The 20873-nt window shown below is 41.6% G+C and overlaps 1 protein-coding gene across 1 annotated transcript in view; it reads left to right on the top strand.

Annotated features, from left to right (window-relative positions):
- Window positions 1–20873, top strand: part of GMPS (guanine monophosphate synthase) — a 1355954-nt gene that overhangs the window by 588145 nt on the left and 746936 nt on the right. The window contains exon 5 of the mRNA XM_044070497.1: window positions 9051–9154. Within this exon, the coding sequence (XP_043926432.1) occupies window positions 9051–9154 (104 nt within the window). The remainder of the gene's footprint in view (window positions 1–9050; window positions 9155–20873) is intronic.

The raw sequence follows: 20873 nt of genomic DNA on the forward strand, positions 1-20873 counted from the left end.
GGCTTTTAAATCTGTTTGTTATTCCCTTATGTGGAATAGTGCTATATGATTCATCAAGGTCCTCCATTTAGTATTGCTCTTAGAATTGACACAGAATTTCAAAGTAAAGATCTCTCCTTATCAAACCCATGCTATTTTGCTATCTTAAGGAAGTGGGTGTGCGTGTGTCCTTTGTTTTTACATAGAATACTTGAAAGACTTAATGATTGCTATTGTTGAGCTCCGATTTGACTACACCCCCTCTTTGTGTATTGGTAGTACTATGACTCCACCCCCCCTTTGTGTATTGGTACTACTATGACTCCACCATCCCCCTTTGTGTATTGGTATTACTATACTACTGCAGCCTGTTATCATTGAAAAAGTATGCAACTAGATACTTACATTATATTTAGCGTTGCGGGCAGTACTTGGGCAAGGTATATTATCTGACCACATGGAACTCTTCTGCTTTTAATTCTGTGCATTAGAGTTACCTGCATTTGTAACTCTGTATTGGACCTCCCCCACACACACAGACATACATACATACACTGTTTCTGTATAGTATGGTTTGCACAATTTCTTTTCTCTGAGTACATATGCCAAGTCTTGAGACTGGGTGATTTAATTCATCGTTATTTGATAGCTTGAAAAATTTACAGATTTCCGTTTTAGTTTTTTTCATGTACGTTATTACTGTGTTCATCCTTTTAGCTGAATTGTTAGTAGGGAGGTGGAGGATTTGATTAAAAAAATGTTTATGCTTTTTTTATAATATAGACTTCTTTGATTAGGGTAGATTGTGAAAGTAGATGTTTTGTAGCTTTTTTTCCATGGGTTTTATTATTGACTTTGTCACTATACACTATATTTATGTCTTGATGAACTGTATCTGTGAATGCATATGAACTCATTGACTGTATCCCACCCTGTTTTCATAGATAGCAGTCAGTGATTGCATCTTAGTTTCCATTGGTAAGTCTGTGAATGATAATTTATACGTGGTTCAGTATGATTTTCTGTTATAGATGATGGTGGTATAATCTGTGTTGATTACAAAGGGTCATCATCATCATCTTCTTTCGGCTGTTCTCGTTAGGGGTCGCCACAGCGGATCTTCTGTTTCCATTTCTTCATGTCCTCTGCTTCATGCTCTTTCGCCGCCTGCATGTCCTCTCACCACATCCATAAACCTTATCTTAGGCCTTCCTCTTTTCCTCTTACCTGGCAGCTCCATCCTTAGCATCCTTTTCCCAATATACCCAGCATCCCTCCTCAGCACCTGTCCAAACCAACGCAATCTCGCCTCTCTTGCTTTGTCTCCAAACTTTCCAACCTGAGCTGACCCTCTAATATACTGATTCCTAATCCTGTCCATCCTAGTCACACCCAGTGCAAATTTTAACATCTTTAACTCTGCCACATCCAGCTCGGACTCCTGTTTTTTCGTCAATGCCACCGTCTCCAACCCATATAACATAGCTGGTCTCACTACCCTCTTGTAGACCTTCCCTTTCACTCTTACTGGTACCCGTCTGTCACAAGTCACTCCTGACACTCTTCTCCACCCACTCCATCCTGCCTGTACTCTCTTCTTCACCTCTCTTCCATACTCACCATTACTCTGAACTGTTGATCCCAAGAACTTAAACTCATCCACCTTCACCAACTCTACTCCCTGCATCCTTACCATTCCTGTACCCTCCCTCTCATTTACACACATATATTCTGTTTTAGCCCTGCTGACCTTCATTCCTCTCCTCTGTAAAGCATATCTCCACCTCTCCAGGGTCTCCTCAACCTGGTCCCTACTCTCACTACCTATCATAATGTTATCTGCAAACATCATAGTCCACGGGGCCTCCTGTCTGATCTCATCTGTCAACCTGTCCATCGCTACTGCAAATAAGAAAGGGCTCAGAGCTGATCCTTGATGTAATCCCACCTCCACCTTAAACGTATCTGTCACTCCCACCGCAGTCCTCACCAATGTCACACTACCCTTGTACATATCCTACAAAGGGTATAATCACAAATGTGGAGCTCAGATATGTTTGTCAGTATCTTGGATGTTGATCACTCTAAATAATTTGCATAATACTTTTTTAATCATTTGATTAACTTAATTTTGGATACTGAATAGTTTGCCTATTTAGTGTATGACTAATTAAAATCTTTCACGGTGATGCATTTTCATTGTTTACATCCTGGATTTTAGTTGGGAATTTCTCATGCTTTGTAGGGGGGATATAGAATGTGTTCAGTAGATGCAGATAATAATCTATTTAGCATCACTGATATACAAGTTTGCATGAACAGTTTCTTGTTCTACATCATGTGGCTTTTTAAGAGGTGGTTTTTAAATACTGAGACACTGCTACCCATTGCATTGGTTTAGTAGCAGTGAAAAGAGGTATATTCTGAGAATTTAGCATCTTTAAAAAATAGGTTTCAGTATTGTTACAGTCAAAAGCATCTTTCCACACTGCCTGTGAAAGAGCTTAACAAAAAGTGAAAACAACCTTTCAAACCCTTTGGTTGGGAGCTCTCATCAGCAGTAATTCTCTGGGTAAAGCCTCCATAACAGCAATAGAAGGCCACAACTCCTGGTTAATTCCAGTCACTTTTGGGAGTTTTGTTCTTTCTCTGCCAGCTTCCTGGCTTTGAGGACGTTGAGGGAAATATCTCCTTCACACACAAGTACAGAAGGTTGTCTCAGATCTGTAGGTCTTTCATCTGCTAAAACAGTGACCTGCTGCATCCATCTGTCATTGTTCAGAGGCAAAGCTCTGTAACCCATCCACAACTATACCTCTGAAATGTAACTCGTTTTTGAAGAACTTTTTCTCTCTTCACTTCACGAAAGAATCCTGTTTCACAGATAGACATTTTTCTCTTTAAGTGTAAAATGTTTGGAAAAAAATGTAGGAAAAATGTAAGGTAACATAATGACTCACAATGTTCATTGTAATTATCACTGTTCATTGTTATAATCCCCTTTATGTGGGAATGAGCTGCAGGTAGCCAGCGGCTTTTCTCGTCTGAGTTGTAGAGTAGTCCAGATGTCACCAGAGTAGAGCTAGTCTTCTCCTTACATTGGTGAGTTCAGCATGATCGCTGTAAAGAAGAGAGCAGATTATGTCATCCTTCGTTCTTTCTTGTCACTAAATGCATAGTATGTTCTCGATAAAACCAGTATTGCATTTATATAAAAGCTTTACAGATAAGATTGGAAATACAATAATTCTGGACAAATAAATAACTGAACACCATAAAATAAAGCATTTGGATTAAAATGCTGTGTAATCTAAAACCCATATTCCAGTGCATCTTGCTATGGGTTGTAAGCATATCGTTAACAAACAAACTCTTTCCAGCAACTATATATATTATACTTCAAAATTGCAGTGCAGGTTTGATGTTGGCACGTGAATTTAAACCATCAGCTTTAGAAGCAGCAAGGCATAGTTGCCGTATATCATTTTCAGATAAAAGTTTGTTATTAAAGTACCCATGGTGACTCCTTTGAGGAACCACTTGACAAGTTTAAAATTTTCTTCCTTTTGCAAACAGTATATACCAGTAGCCTGGTTTACAGTTTCCAATATCTCTGAAATCAAGTATTTTGATGTACATTCATTCAGTTTTACCAGTATAAACATGAACGTTCACAGATATATTGCAGATGTTCTGCAGCCTGTGGATGAAAACCCAGAGTAAATTTTCTCTTTGGTCTCTTGAGTGCTTTTTGCTGGATATCTGGTGCTTTGGTTAACTATTGGTTGCTGTAGTTGATGCAGACTCTTCTTGTTTGAGGTCCCTGTAATAAAAAAGTTTATAGTATTTTTATATTGTAAGACTTGGTGCCTCTGTGCAATGGATGACCTCCATTTTAACAGACTGCTTTATTCTCATAAAAAAAAAAAAAAAAACAGAAAAAACGTCCAAGTCCAATTTGTTTTATTAGTACTCCGCTCTAGCGCCTCGGCAAAACAAGTTCCTTCCAGGAGTATAAACTATAAAATACTTATCTTATGTACTAAACTATTAATGGTTATATAAAGAAACTATATTTTAAAATGTAGTACTTTAAATCCTGATGGCTTGAACACTGAGTGCACATGGAAGCTTCTGATTTGGTTATTCATTGATTGATGGATGTTTAATTGATTAATTGTCTAATTGTTTAAAGATTTTAGTATATAAGATGTTTAAGCATTTTATAGTTTATACTCCTGGAAGGCACTTGTTTTGATGAGGTGCTAGAGTTGACTTCTGTTAAAACTTATATTGGAGTTGGACATTTTTTCTGTTTTTTTTACAAGTTGGTTTGTTTGTTGTTGTGCTTTATTCTGATGCACTGTAGCTTTGAATGCTGCAGCTATGTGACGATCCTGCATCTGTACCTATGAAGTATAGCTTGTTGCACTTGTTAACATTTAGGTGAACATTATATGCCTTAGTTAAATCTGTAGTCTTGTGACATGTGTTAATGCTGAACTGCTTACAGCTGTAAGGGGCTGCATACTGGATACTTTTCTGACGTCTTTGCATTTTCCACCTACCTTTGATTGTGGGAATTAAACTGAGTATCATGTGGATTGGTGGTTTTGACTTTGTTTCACAGCTTACAGCTCTTTTGTTTTAGGTTTGAGATGCATTGCATTTCTGCTGGTTTAAGTGGTTCTGTATTGAAATGGCTGCACTTGTAACACAGAGTACTGAAAGACCAAAAAGATCAAAAACCAAGAAGAGTGAGTCTCAAACCTTGCTCTTATCTTTTAAACTTCTTTTATGCAAGGGTGCAAGCCCCTCATATCCTTAAACTTATATTTACCAATTCAGAGATCACCATACTTTGGAGAAAAGGGAATATTCCAGGAAATTGCCATGTCAGAATTGATATATGCATGTCCATTTTTTTCGACCAGTTATTCTCCGTGCTTTGGGACTTACTGTAGCAGGACATTTCAAATTGTTGTAACAAACAACAGGAACAAGTTCCACCAGGATTTATTAAAAGCACAAATTCTGTATCTCTGACGTCTCGGCCCAAAGCCTTCAAGGAGAATAAAACACTTGCATGCAGTAACAGCTTATATACATAGCAAATGAGACAATTACATAATTAATCAATTAGTACAACAATTCAGCAAACTAGTGTTCTCCAGTTGAGCTCTTCATTAAGCCCAAAAGGAAACATAGTTTTAAATTTTAAAATATATACAGTTTCTTTCTGCACTAATCTAGTTTTAACATCAGTATCACTATACATAGAAACACAAACTTGTTCTAAAATAGTTCCTTTTAAGCCCTCATTACATTTATTATGTGCTTCCAAAAATGTGATGCAACTGGACTGTCTTCTTTGCCATTTTAATGTCTCTTAAATGCTCCAAAAATCTTTTTAAAGGGCCTCTTTGTTTCCCGATGTAAAATTTATTACAGGGGCAGGTTAGAGCGTAAATAACACGGTGAGAATTGCAATTAAATGTAGCCCGACTCTCAAATTTAACATTATTAATAAAATTGAAATTGGGTACAATATGCTGACAGGCCTTACACCTCCCACATGGAGAAGTCCCAATTTTAACAGGTTTCATGTATATTTGTAATACAGGCATCTTAACCCTAGATCTTACAAGAAAATCTTTTATACTCCTGCCTTTACGATAAGAAAACTTTATATTTATATCAAGCCATTCTTGAACATTTCTGAGTGAACAGAAATAAAGCCAATATTGGTTAACAATATCAAGGAACTGTTTGGTAAAACTACCATAAGTAGTAACAAAATAAATATTTTCTTTACTAGAAGCTGAAATATCATGATGTATTGTGTTACATTCTTTTTGTTGGATAGATTTTATATATCTGGGTTTAACCCCTGTACACAATCTGTTGAAGCTCTTTTCCAAGATATTTGTACCATAGCCTCTAGAGGAAAAAGATTGCACCAAAAGGCGCATTTCTTCATGAAATATATCAGATCTATTACATAGCTTAGAAATACGTAACATTTCACAATATGTCTATTCAAGAATGGAAAGCATTGTCAGCTTTGAGTAAAACATATGATATTGTCTTTAAACCCTCTGACAAAGGCAACAAACTGGTTGTAATGGGGTTTAATGATTATATGGAAATGTGTATGCAACATCTTGGTGATAGCAATACGTATAAAGTTGTGGAAACTGAAAATTTCTTCTCAGCCATGTGTGACTATAGGGAGCTTATTAATAAGGGATTAAGACTTGGCTATTTCTGCCAGTCAGATGTTAAAAAAAAGTTTCAAACAACAGGCTGTAAAATGGCTTTATTTTACTGCCTGCCTAAGATTCATAAGAACTTACATAAACCCCCTGGGAGACCTATAGTCTCTGGGTCAAATTATTTTCTTCATAATTTAGGTGTATTTTGCATCATTTTTGTACCCTTATGTTATCAGGTTGCCTTCCTATATAAGTGATGTCTTTGACTTTTTGAAAATAAAAGATGTCAAAGTAAATAGGAATATGGTTTGGGTCAGTATTGATGTGAAAAGCTTGTATACAAGCATTAGGCATGAGTATGGATTGGAAGCCCTTAGGTTTTTCCTTGGTAATTCTCCTGCTTCAGAATATGTTATGGAAATGATTTATTTTGTTTAACACACAATTTTTTGAATTTAATAATGTTATATATCATCAGTTACAGGACACGCAAATGGGGCTTCATTTGCCCCATGTATGCAAATCTTTTATGGGTTTTGAATCTAACATTATTTATAAACATAGATTTTTTCAGGAACATGTTATTTATTACTTTAGATATGTTGATGATTTAGTATTTTTGGTAGACAGTGACAAAGATACAATTGTTGGATTTTTTAATGAAATTAATGTTAACAAATTTCATATTAAATTTGATGGCCTTAATATTGGTCATATTATTCCTTTTTAGATATAGTACTGGATATTTCAGATGGTGAGAATATTATTACACGCCCAATAAAATTTGAAGGGACTTGCCAATATTTACATGCTAATAGTGGCCATCCCTCACATGTTATTGAGGCTCTTCCTTATGGTGAAATGTTACGTATTTCTAAGCTATGTAATAGATCTGATATATTTCATGAAGAAATGCCTTTTGGTGCAATCTTTTTCCTCTAGAGGCTATGGTACAAATATCTTGGAAAAGAGCTTCAACAGATTGTGTACAGGGGTTAAACCCAGATATATAAAATCTATCCAACAAAAGAATGTAACACAATACATCATGATATTTCAGCTTCTAGTAAAGAAAATATTTATTTTGTTACTACTTATGGTAGTTTTACCAAACAGTTCCTTGATATTGTTAACCAATATTGGCTTTATTTCTGTTCACTCAGAAATGTTCAAGAATGGCTTGATATAAATATAAAGTTTTCTTATCGTAAAGGCAGGAGTATAAAAGATTTTCTTGTAAGATCTAGGGTTAAGATGCCTGTATTACAAATATACATGAAACCTGTTAAAATTGGGACTTCTCCATGTGGGAGGTGTAAGGCCTGTCAGCATATTGTACCCAATTTCAATTTTATTAATAATGTTAAATTTGAGAGTCGGGGTACATTTAATTGCAATTCTGAGGGTGTTATTTATGCTCTAAAATGCCCCTGTAATAAATTTTACATCGGGAAACAAAGAGGCCCTTTAAAAAAGATTTTTGGAGCATTTAAGAGACATTAAAATGGCAAAGAAGACAGTCCAGTTGCATCACATTTTTGGAAGCACATAATAAATGTAATGAGGGCTTAAAAGGAACTATTTTAGAACAAGTTTGTGTTTCTATGTATAGTGATACTGATGTTAAAACTAGATTAGTGCAGAAAGAAACTGTATATATTTTAAAATTTAAAACTATGTTTCCTTTTGGGCTTAATGAAGAGCTCAACTGGAGAACACTAGTTTGCTGAATTGTTGTACTAATTGATTAATTATGTAATTGTCTCATTTGCTATGTATATAAGCTGTTACTGCATGCAAGTGTTTTATTCTCCTTGAAGGCTTTGGGCCGAGACGTCAGAGATACAGAATTTGTGCTTTTAATAAATCCTGGTGGAACTTGTTCCTGTTGTTTGTTACTACTTTTTTGGCTCCTGTTGTTCCAGCTTCATTTCAAATTGTTGCTTTTTTTTTTTTAACTGATTGCTTTGGATACAACGCTGTGGTATCCTTAGCTATATTTAAAACCGTGAACAGTGTGTTTTTGTAATTTGTATTTGTTGCTGTTGTGTTATGTACGTTGCTAAGTTTCAATAACCATTGATTGTCTGTGCAATGTCTTTCATGTTTTATTAAGTTTTTATTTTATATTTCATTTTGATTATGTTTAGTGCATATTGTTGAAAATGGCAGTTCCACTATGCCAATGGCATCTTCTGGGAAGACCCAAGGTGGTGGTCAAACTAAACTAACCAAGGAAAATTTGGCTAAGACACTGGGGAACTTCCCCTACTGTTTTTAATGACTGCTGTGAGATCTTTTACATCCACCTGAGCTGATTTAATGTCTCATCCGAAAGATGGAGTGCAGCATCCCTCCCTCCCATATTGGAAAAATTAGTCCCATCTACCTGATGTGGGAGTAGAACCCACAGCCTTCTGATCTCCCAGCACCATAAGAGAGTGTTCTACTTGATGGGCTGCTGAGACTGCTAGGTATGCACTAAAAAGCATAAAAAACACAATTTGTCATTCTGTTAAGAGTGCATAAAATATTTATACAGAGTTTGTGGGTGTTTAAATACTTTAATACAGTTTATATGTTCACATGTAATGCAGCAGTATCACTTCAAAGTGCTTTAGCAACTTTTTAGTTTACTAATAATACATTTGGAGTTGCATCTGTGTAAAATCTCTTTTTGTGTACCACCACACAGGCAGGCAGATGAGTAATGGACATTGAGTGACTCTGCTGTGTGATAAAAAGCATGAACATGGAAGTAACAGTTGAAGATATGGGATATGTAATGAATACTCCTACAACTGTAGTTTTGAAGCCATTGTAGTAGTTGCATTATTGTTTTCTTTTTTATAACAGGGGCCTCAAAAAAGAAGAGTCTGTGTTGCTCACTCATGGAGATAGTGTGGATAAAGTAGCTGATGGATTTAAGGTTGTTGCTCGGTCTGGAAACATTACAGCAGGTACAGTGTGCAGTTTAACAGAGCTAATTATCAGATGATAACCTGGGAGTTTTTCATTTTTTGTTTGCATCATATGCATACTGCATGTGTTCCAGCTAATGGATAACACCATTTCGTCAATTTTTTTTTTTTGTAGAAAAAAGTGACCTAGAAATATGTACTGTATTTTTTTTTTTAGCCTAAACCCTCTAAAGCAGTTCTAATTCTGTTTTATTGATGTATTTGCTGACTTAGGTTAGTGCCACTAGTCTTAACACTGTGACCTAGCATTTTCAGTCGAACATTTTTGGAAAGGTTTTAGGACTAAAAGATATTTTATTTTTGATGCTGACTGATTAGAATTTTGTCATACATGCACTGGTACATACTACAGAACTCTGAGGCCAGATGTCTTTTAACAGATGCCTGTGAATTAGTTGATGCTTGAAGGTGAAATAAATGATGACTGCTCTGAAGACAAGGGGAAAGATGCATATCCTGCATGATCTGCAGAAAGTGTGTTTATGCGGTGTTTTTAGGGTACTGGGTTAACTTAGTATTCCCATCAAAGCTTGGAGGATTCAGGTTTTCACATTTTATTTGTTTGGCTTTTTTTGTGCACATGGTTATAAAAAATGAAAGTATGTAATGGGATCCTATCTCGCTTACATTCACAACAGATGGGTTCGGAGCCGATCCATCGGCTCCGACTCGGCAACTAATACACTAGCACGAAGTCTCTCATTGGCTGGGCTACTCCCTATCCCAGGATGCACTACACCTGCTTCCCCAGATCTCGTTTGCCGCTTAACAAGCTGGACGTGGTCTCGACTTGGCTGGAGCTAAGTGGTTCTTTTTACCTTATTGGTCCTTGACCTAGGGAATTTTTGTCTATATTAACCAAACAGCTGTTTTAACAGCTATTTCTTACTATTTCTTACTATTTCTTATTGTTTTTTTTTGAGTGCTTGTTTCCAAAAAATTTAATTTGTTCAGTCGGGTAAGGCCCGTTTAAGTTAGAGGGCCTTTGCCCTACCTTTGAGTGCTATTAGGTTTTATTAACTTTTGGTTAGTTGTTTTTCGGGCAAAGCCCGTTTAAATTAGAGGGCTTTGGGCCGTTTAACTTGTTTCTAATTGTTGTGAGGTAAACTTTCACCAGTACTCGCGCCAGTGTGTCTCGCGCTTTTCAGTTGGCGCAATTTGTGTATAGTGCTATACTTGTTGTGGTAGAGTAAGATTTCCGTAGAGTTTGTACTTCTTGTGGCCTGTATCATGTCTAAGGAACAAAAGTCAGGTTTTTAAAAAATGCACTCGGTGCAAATATAAAATGTCCATTACAGACAGTCATTCAGTATGTGTTTATTGTTTGGGGCCGAAACATCTGCAAGAGACTTGTAGCGTCTGTCATGCGTTCTCCTCTAGAGTTCTTCAAGAACGCAAGAACAAATTAATATTGAAAGGGCTTATCAAACCTTCTTTTGAGGAAGCCTTAGATCTACCTGTTACTTCCAAAAAGAAAAGATCGTCGGCTCCGACAAGTCCGTCGGAGCCGACTTCTAAAAGACAAAATTGACCTCTTCTTCCTCGGCTCCACTGACTTGGGGCCGAGGGTCGGTCTGCCTCGATACCTCCTACCGGCTCCATTGCCTTCGGAGCCGCAAGTTGAGTATCGAGAGGTGAATCACCTCCATCGGTTCCAATGGCCGAGCCGGTGGAAGTGTGCAGCTCAGACTCTTCCCCTCGGCTCGAAGAAGGCTCCTTCGGTGCCGATGGTGGTCCATGCTGTGGTGGAGTCGGCGCCGATAGCATTGGAGCCGTTTCGGAGCCGGTCCCCTTCTCTCTCGAGCCGAGAGGAAAGTCTTCTCGATTGTCTACCTCCTCTAAATCATCGAGACTTTCAGATTCGGACCTGGATAGGGTTTTACAGAGGCTATTCCAATCTCCAGTGTTTACTAAATTGGTCTCGGCTCCAGCACAGTTAGCTTCGGAGCCGATCCCCCCTCCAACACATTCGATTCCTCCTCCAACCTCCTCGGAGCCGTTGGAGTCTGTGGTGGTGGAGCAAAGCGGAGCCATACGGTCGGAGCAGAGACCCCTTCGTGGTCTCTCGGTTCCGACTGTGCTTCCTACCCTGTCCTCCGGTTCAGGGTTTGGTACTGCGACCTCTTCAGCCGGGCCCGAGGGGAACACTTTGGGATTGTCTGCTTCGGTGCCTAGTCTTCCTCTCGGAGCATCGGCTGCTGGAATTCCCAGTGCCATCGTGGCCTCTAGACCAGTGACCTCCTTGGATTCTGGAGGTCCGGCCTTTGAGGCCATGAGGAGCGCGCTGGCCATGCCTTTGCCGGTTCAGCAAGATTCTACCTCACCGTCCCTAGATTTGGAGACTGGTGCCTCTGTTGTGTTGCAGCTCCCGGCAGCGGGCCCCAGGGCCTGAGGATACCCCATCGGGGTTCCTTCTTCTGGGTGGTCCGTCCGAAACTGCTTCGGACGAACCCCACGGAAGAAATTGTGTAAGAGGAAGCACGTAGACTCCCAAGATGAGTCTGTTACATCGGATACTGACCTCGATGACGCAGAAGGGTCCCCAAATCATCTTCGGATGATATCTCCTTCTCAGATATCTTGGAGATTCTGAGACAGAGAGGTGACTGGCAAGCCAAAACCCCTTCAGCTGAGGAGTCAGTCTTCCTCAAGGCCTTTGGGGCCCAGCCTTCCGCCTCCTGGGTGTGTCCGCCTTGATGAACTCCTTGATTTGGTTTCTCAAGGCGTGGGAACACCCTGATTCTGTGGAACCGGTGCCTGCGAGGCCCAATAAATTTTTGTCAGCCCCCCCCCAGAAGGAGTTTCTCACAAAGGGTGTGCCTGTAGATGCTTTGGTGGTGGCTTCTGCCACACGGCAGGACGTGGCAGAGGCTTCGACGTCTGTTCATCCTCCTAATAAGGATTCTAGGAGTATGGATAGGTACAGGAAGCGTACCCTGTCTTCAGCGGCCTTTGCCTTACGGTCGCTGAACTACTTATGTCATTTTACGAGGCTCCAAAGGGATCTTCTCAAAGAGCTAAATGACTCTCTTGTTGGTAACCTACCTGAGGCGCTGGCCCCGACTGTTGGCGCAGATGACTACCGTCCTTTCTATTGTTAACTCGTCCATGAGGCTCATTTCATATGCGGGCGAAGGGGCGAGTAGAGCAGCGGGAACAGGCGTTGCCCTCAGGAGACAAGCCTGGTTACGCTTGTGTTCGCATGGAGGCCTTCAAGTCTTCCTTCACGACCCTTTGATGGGTCATCTTTGTTTGGACCCAAGGTGAAGGACACACTAACTCGGTGCGAGCAGGAGGGCAAGACTTTGACTGCCGTTGGGGCCCGATTTTCAGCTCCTTCTAGGCCTTACCCCAAGGCTCGGAGAGGAGGGAAAATGTGGTTTAGAAAATCTCAGAAGTCTTTCCCTACTCCACCCAGTGATTCCCCCTCCAGAGGCAGGGGATTTTGGAAGACACCGCCCCAGAGGTGGCAGAGGCCCCCGTAACTCTGGAGACCGCGATTCCTTTCGTGGTTCTTCATACAACCAGCGTCCCTGAGTTGTTGCCCGACTGTGCAACTCCGGAGCCAGTCGAGGGACGCTTTGCGGCGCACCCACAAGCTTGGGAATCCATAACAAGCGATCAGTGGGTGCTTCGCATTATTACCGGAGGTTATATCATCCCCTTCAACAAACCCCCCCCCTTTCTTTAAGGGAAATCCCGGACGTACCACCCAGTCAGCGGGATCAGGCAGCATTAGAGGTTTCAAAGCTGCTAGAAAAAAGAGCCATCCAGCCTGTCCCCATCGACCAGATCGGATCAGGAACTTACTCAAGATTATTTTTGGTACCAAAAAAGACAGGGGACTTCAGGCCCATTTTGGACCTCAGTTCATTGAATAGTTTCGTAAAGAAGTCCAAATTCCGAATGGTCACTCTTCAATCTATTCTTCCTTTGCTGGAAAAGATGCATGGATGTGCTCCATAGATCTCGAGGACGCTTACTATCACATTCCCATAGCTCAAGAGTCCAGGAGACATTTACGCTTCGCCTCGGAGTCAGTCATTTCAATTCGAGCACTGCCCTTTGGTCTCACCACAGCCCCAGGGTGTTCACCAAGTGTCTGGCAGTGGTAACTGCTCACCTGAGAAGTCTGGGATTCCAGGTGTTTCCTTATCTAGACGACTGGCTCCTTACTGCCACCTCCGAGCATCTACTACTCCAAGCGCCAGAGCCACGTTCACCTTGGGCCGTTTCTTGGGGATCACGTTCAATTTGCAAAAATCTGTACTACAGCCATCTCAGCGTATTACTTTCATAGGTGCAGACTTAGACACAAAAAGAATGCGCGCCTTTTTACCGGCAGCAAGAATTCAGGTCCTACAAGATCAAGTCAAATCCTGTCTTCCCTACTAAGAGCCCCGACCCATCGGATCCTACAACTGTTGGGCTCGATGGCGTCAACCATACTTTTAGTTCCCTTGGCCAGACTTCACATGCGAATTTTACAATGGCTACTGTCGGTTCAATGGTCTTATCAGGAACTTCCCTTGAACCACTTAATCATAATCACGGAAAGTTGCCGTCGAGATCTGCATTGGTGGCTTCTCCAATCAAATCTCGACCAGGGGCGACCCTTTATACCTCAACATCCCGTTGCCACTGTGACTACGGACGCCTCCCAGGTAGGGTGGGGGGGTCATTACCTGGACAGGTCGGTCAAAGGCACATGGCAGATCCAGGAAACGCATTTGCATATCAATGTCCTGGAGATGAGAGCGGTACTATTGGTACTCCAAGCTCTCCATCACGCTCTCCCACAGGGCCCGACATTATCCTATCCGACAACATGTCGGTGGTGTGGTACATAAACAAGCAAGGTGGAACCAGGTCTTACCCACTATGCAGAGAAGCCATGAGACTTTGGCACTGGGCGGTAGCTACCAACCGCTTTCTAATGGCAACGCACATACCGGGGAAGTCCAATGTGATTGCGGACAGATTAAGCAGGACCATTCTTTTACCCCACGAGTGGTCCCTCAACCAGGGTATAGCTGCAAAAATCTTCGACAGATGGGGTCTTCCTTGCTGCGACCTGTTTGCCAGCCCTCACAATGCGAAATGCAGAGAGTTCTTCACACTGTTCCCTTCTCAGGGACAGATTCCCAGGGACGCTCTGACTCACATTTGGCCCCCCGGTCTTCTACGCCTTCCTCCGTTCCTCCTACCGAGGGTGATACAGAAGGCCATTTACATGGAGAGCGAGATGATTTTGATTGCCCGCACTGGCCTTGTCAAGTTTGGTTTCCTTTCCTACAGAGGCATGCGATAGAAGGTCCATGGTTTCTGGATCCGTGCCAGACCTGTTGACTCATCAGTCAGGATGGCTTCATCCGTCTCTCAGGTCCCTGAAGTTGGCAGCATGGTTACTCCACTTCCATCCTTAGTCCGAGACAATGCTCTTTCGCGGACGTGGTCCACATACTGTCTTCTTCTCATAAACCTTCCACCATCAAACTTTATTCCAGTAAATGGAAAAGGTTTGCCTTCTGGGCTCAAGAACGGGTATAGATCCTCTCACTGCACCAGTATCGGAGGTTCTGAATTTTCTGGCCTCCCTTTTTCAGTCAGGCTCTTCAGTTTCTACCATTAAGGTTCAGCTAGCGATCTCTAATTTTCATGCTTCATTTGAACCTTTCTTTGATGTCTCACAAACTTTGTAAGGCTTTCCTTAAAGGGGCTTGGCTCCTTAGGCCTCCTTTATCTCATCCTGTCCCCTTGGGATTTGAATATGGTTCTTGCTGCCCTAACTGCCCGTCCTTTCGAACCAGCTGCTACCTGTGATTTAAAATTTCTGTCCTGGAAAACGGCCTTTTTAGTAGCCATAACGTCTGCTAGGCGAGTTTCAGAACTTCAAGCTCTTTGTTCTGATCCTCCCTATTTGATTTTTCACAAGCATAGAGTTTCATTGAAATTAAACCCTGCATTTATACCAAAAGTGGCCTCCTCTTTCTGTATTCAACAAACTATAGAACTCCCTGTCTTTTTTCCAGAATTCTCTAATAATGCAGAATATACTTTGCATCAATTGGACGTACATAGACAACTGCGTTTTTATTTGAATAGAACCGCTCAAACGCGGAAATCAAATCAATTTGTTTCCTTTGCAGTGAACAAATTGGGTCAACCAGTAACAAAAACCTCCATATCTAAATGGATTAAAGATTGTATCATTTTTTTTATTCACAGGCTAACAAAGACCTTCCCTTTCCAGTCAAGGCTCATTCTACCAGGGCAATGGCTACTTCCGTAGCTTTTCACTCCAAGTTATCAATAGATGATATTTGTGCTGCGGCAACCTGGACTTCTCCGCACACTTTCATTTCTCATTACAAATTGGATGTGGTTTCTCGAGGCAGAGCTTCCTTTGGTTCCACAGTTCTCAGGAGTGTGTTCCAATGAGCCACCCGGGATGTAGGTGCTAGGGACGCTGTCCCATCTGTTGTGAATGTAGGCGAGATAGGATCCCATTACATCTTTTAGTTATGTACTTACCATAACATCGGATGTATGGGATCCATCTCGCCTACATTCATAAGTACCCACCCTCCTTCCCCCTTCCATTCGGATTTAGAGGAGCTGTAGTCCCTTTTTTCTTGGCGATCTTTCTTGAAGAACTTAAGTTGGTTATAGTGACTACTAGTTTTTCTGTGTTTGCATGGATGTATGAAAGCGAACAAACAAGATCTGGAGAAGCAGGTGTAGTGCATCCTGGGATAGGGAGTAGCCCAGCCAATGAGAGACTTCGTGCTAGTGTATTAGTTGCCGAGTCGGAGCCGATGGATCGGCTCCGAACCCATCTGTTGTGAATGTAGGCGAGATGGATCCCATACATCCGAAGTTATGGTAAGTACATAACTAAAAGTTTCCCATGTTACTAGGTAGCACCATTGCTAACACAGTGGGCTGTAATACTAGAAAACAGAAGGTTGTCTTTCCTTAGAGATGTACATCAGTAACATGAAATTTGATTTCTTGATGCCAGTAGAATCTGATATGGGACACCTGTATCTTTGCTGTTGGCTTTTCTTTTAATTTGTAGGTGTTTATTCACAGTCATTCACAGGTTTGTTTGAGTAGATGCCACACTGTGTTTGTGTGAGTGGTTGGTATAAATGGCTACATAAAATAGCATGTTGTAGTGGAATGATGCCAAAAGAGTTTAAAACCTTATTAGCATGGCAGCATCCAACACTATTTATTACAGAGTTTACTGCTGCTTTGGGGTTTTACAAATTTTGTTATTACGTGGTTCTGCTAAGAGCAGAACCTGCTTTTCTTCTGGCTTCCCGATTTTGTACTTATCCTCCTGGTTGTGTGATCACTTCTGATCCAGCATAACTCCATGTTGGATGTATAGATGTAAGCGAGACGTTGGTAATGTGCCTCGTAGTTCTTTGGTGCCACCAGTACAGGGGTTCTGTGTGAAAAAAAAAAAAAGTGACTGTGATTTTTGGTTGGTATTTGATGGAAATGAGTACGCTGATTCAAGTCCTTGTCCTCAGTGTGCTGCAGTCAGCTGCATGGCATGAGGAGATACTACAGGGAATGCATGAGTACCCAGTTTGTTTCCCTGACCATTTCGTAGTACATTTCCAACTGTTTCATCAAAAGGCAGTACAGAATTGTTCCAAGCTGACATTTTGGCAGAGAAGTCGACATGAGGCAAGAAGCTTATATTGGGTCTTTCTTGTATCCACCCTTCATACCAAATATGGAGGGAAACTGAGAAGGCCTGTGTTGGAACAGGTAAACTGCCAATGTTCCTGTCTAAGGTGCCACTGTCAGTAAACATGACTGTTGTGAAAAAATGTGTAACGAAGTTACGGACAGAGAGAGAGAGAGAGGATAAAATTGGTAATAGACAAAAAAAAGCCTGATGCATGCTATAGATGTACAGGACCCTGATTATGCTTGAAGGGTACTCTGGTTTGATTTGTAACCCAGGTTGTGAGAAGCAAAATGGGGGAGATGGGAGTATGTGGCAAATACCAGTATACCTACTTGTATTAAAAGAACCAGATAGTCCTGCTGCAGGAACACCATCGGTGGAAGTTCCAGAAGTGATGGTCATGTATAAAGGAACTGAGATGAGAGCACACCAGAGAGCATGTTGCAGTTTATCTGAAAATTGCAAGTGTGCAGAAGCATGCACCTGCTGTGGTATAGTGTATGTTGCACTTGTTTTCTGGCCAGCAGGGGGAAAGGCCTTGAGGTCGCTCAGAAAACTGCCTAGCTCTCCCATATGATAGCAGCAGTATCCATCTCCCATCTCCTTCTTTGGTATCCTTGAAATGTTGAAGGTGAGAGCAAATAGGATAATAGAGGATGGAGGTCATGGTTGAAGGGGGATATTTGGCTTATGATATGGGTGTATAGCTTTAAGTGATCATGGCTAGCTGTGTGAATATGCATGTTATGTGTACATTTTTTCTGGAAGTTCACACTGATTAAAAGACTTCATTTTACTGACCAGTGTAACATCTGCTTATATTTCACAGGAAGTAAAAAAAAATACCAAGTACAAATAAAACCAAGTACAAATAAAAGAAACAGGAGGACAGGAATCAGTAAAGGGATAAAAAAAACGGTTTAACTCCTTACAAGCAGTTTGCAGGTATACTTAACTTTAAAATGCAGGCAGTGTCCCCTACTTGAGAGTTGTAAGACAGCTGTCTAGCCGCTATCATTCTCAGTGTGGAGAGCCATTAGTTATATCCTCATTCTTTGGTATGTACAAGGCTAGCTGCCTTTGCAGGCCATTTTTAGCCTAGCCAGATACCTTTTTTGTGCTCGAATTAACCTGTCCCATTTAGTTAGAGGTTGGCCTTGCCCTATCCCAAGGTCGATAATTATACATTACCTGTAATGAGAATAACTGGGATTGTACCATAGATAATTTGAAGGGACACGAGTGGGATAAAGCATTTAGGAGCTGTCTTTGTCCATTGGTAGTACAGGGGTAAGTCCTGGGTACATTTTCCATTTCCTGTCCATAGATCCAAGTTGAACTTGAATGTGGACAAGGATGAACTGTGTTTTAGGTGGATGGGGAGTCTGTTCCAGAGCAGTAGTATCTCCTGTGAGATATACCTGTCTCTCCAAACTGTTCTGTTTATGTTGCAGAAGAGTTGATTCCTAAATTAAGTGGGTCTTATTCCATTTAACTTCCTAATGTGCAGTAAATTCCTAAGTAATAAGTTAGGAGATGCCTTGTATACCAGATACCGGTCACCTCTTAGCAGTCTGTTGGATACCAAGTATAGTAACAGGGCTTTGAGTTGGTCCATGTAGGACATGTTGTTGAGATCCTGTATCCTTTTGGTAAGGTATCTCTCTGAGCATTCTAGTTGTTGCATGTGTCTGGACAGATGCATGCCAAAGTGGGCATTATATTCAATGACTGGCCTAATGAAGGCTGTGTAAAGGGAGACAATGACATCCCTAGATCTAGACACAGTCCCTTTGTTTATAAGCTGTGCAATATACAAGAATTTTCTTACAACAGTGGATACATTTTAGTCAAAAGTTAGGTCACTGTCCACATAAGTTCCCAAATCCCAAACAACTGGGTCATCTCTTAGAAGTGAATTGTTAGTATGGTAGTTTACTGGGAGAGAGAACTTCCTAAAAGATACAACAATGCATTTCTTGAATTTAGTTTTAGGTCCAGCGTTGTCTTCTCTTTCGGGCTTTAACCTGCGGGTTATCAGGTCCAGTACTGGTCAAATCCTTGACTTCAGCTCGCCAGGCTCTTCCTCCTCTACCCACAATTCCTTGCTCCCTAGCAGATACCTCAGAATCAAGTTTGTCACTGATTCCAGTTAGCAATCCATGGCTCTGCTATGTTGTATTCTTTTTTGTGTGTCATTGCTACCCTTTCCCATTAGATTATAGTTAGAATGAGATAGCTGTTAGGTTAGATAATTTAGGTAGGTATAGGTATTAGGATTTTAGGATCTATAACTTTTTGCTGTATTGGTTAGTTTGCAGCTGACTTTTGAGAAATTTTGATTACAGTTTTAACTTTTGTCTTCATCTGTGTAATTTTTTTTGTAGGGTTAGTGTAGTGTTTGCTGTATTATAGCTTTTACTGTTCTAGTGAGGTGTTTCTTAACTATGGGTTAGGGATTTAAGAAGTGTGTTGCTTGTGAGCACAAGCTACCTTTGCAGGATGCTCATGACAAGTGTGCATATTGCTTGAGGGCTGCCCACTTCAATTTCTCCTATTCATTTTGCGAGGGGGTTCAGATCAGGGGCTAATAATGTGAAGGAGACAAAGCTAATGTTAAAGGGTCTGCTCCTCACTTTCATCTTTGGCTCTGAAGGATGGTTCCGACAAGCCTCACTGTTCTTCTAAAGATTCCAAGACTTCTAAAGAGGGTTACAAGAGGTCCTCCTCTGTCTCCACGCCTGGACCCTCTTCTGACCTGAAGATCCCAAGACCTTTGAGTCCCCGACAGCTTCAGCACCAGTGTCTGCTCTGAATTCTCAGAGCTGATCACCCTCCGTGCTGACCACAAGTAAGGCTTCTTTGGCCATAAGTGGGTGAAACCCCCTTTTTGATGAAAGAGGTTCTGTGGGGTCACATAGCTTCCCCCTTCCACTCCACTTGAGATATCACCAGAGTCTTTCCCTCCCCTGCCTTGGGTCTGAGCCATTAAAGTGACCCCCCCAAAGCTCCCATCGATGGCTTCATCTGCTTGGTCATTGAGGTTAGTGGGCAATATCAAAGCTTCATACTTGGAGCAGCTATTGAGGTCTTTTTTTTTTTTCCCAGACTCAGATGCAATTAGGCCTTATTCCTTCAGGTCTGGGACCCCTCCCTAGAACCTCTGTTCCATTACCGTGGTTTCCTCCCTCTGGCCTGGCTGGTTTTCCACTTTCCAGGTTAAATCCAAGGACCTGGGCATGTTCAGCTCTGAATCCCACCTTAGTCTCGTCAACTCTAGCTGAGTCGGAGCCAAGTGGATCTCAGAGCTGTGGCATTGAGGCAAATGTTCCTGGGTCTATGGTTCAGGTTCAGTCCTGGCTTTGGGTTCCCCTCTTCCTGGAGCATTGGCCATCGACAGCTCAGCTCTGGTCTTAACATAGAGGTGGAGGTGTAGCCACCCTAGTTTTTTTGTGATCCTGGGACTGTCTGCTCTGGGCGTCCGGCTTCAGCTTCCAACATAAACATCATGAAGAGGATGTTTTCAACTCAAGCATTGGGTTGATCGTCTTCAACTCATGTCCCCTCCTCCTTTTCTTCTGTGCCTGCAGCCACTCATTAGCCTGCTCCAAGGTAACCCATACTGGCTGGCTTTCAATCCGCCCCCTTGCTGGGCTTCCTTCCTCTTTTGCCTCTCCTTCAGCATTCGCCTGAATGGGAGTTTTTCAACAAGTGGAGGTGCAAGAGAGGAAGCACATCGACTCCTCCTGAGGAGTCCCTCACCGAGGAGACGGGCCCCCTAAGTCACTTCGCTGTGATGCCTCCTTTGGCGATATGTTGGAGCTTTACCAGCATGGCAGCTGGACCACTGATGGACCCCTATCCAGAGGAGTCAGTATTTTTGGAAGCCTTTGGTGTGGGGCCATCCACACCCTGGTTGGTTCTTCCTCCAAATGAGCTAACCTGGCATGGTGGACTCCATTTCTTAGAAGCTGGACAGTATTCTTG

Source organism: Protopterus annectens, chromosome 4.part1 (genome assembly GCF_019279795.1).
Source record: "Protopterus annectens isolate FY-2018-M chromosome 4.part1, PAN1.0, whole genome shotgun sequence".
Taxonomy (NCBI): domain Eukaryota; kingdom Metazoa; phylum Chordata; order Ceratodontiformes; family Protopteridae; genus Protopterus; species Protopterus annectens.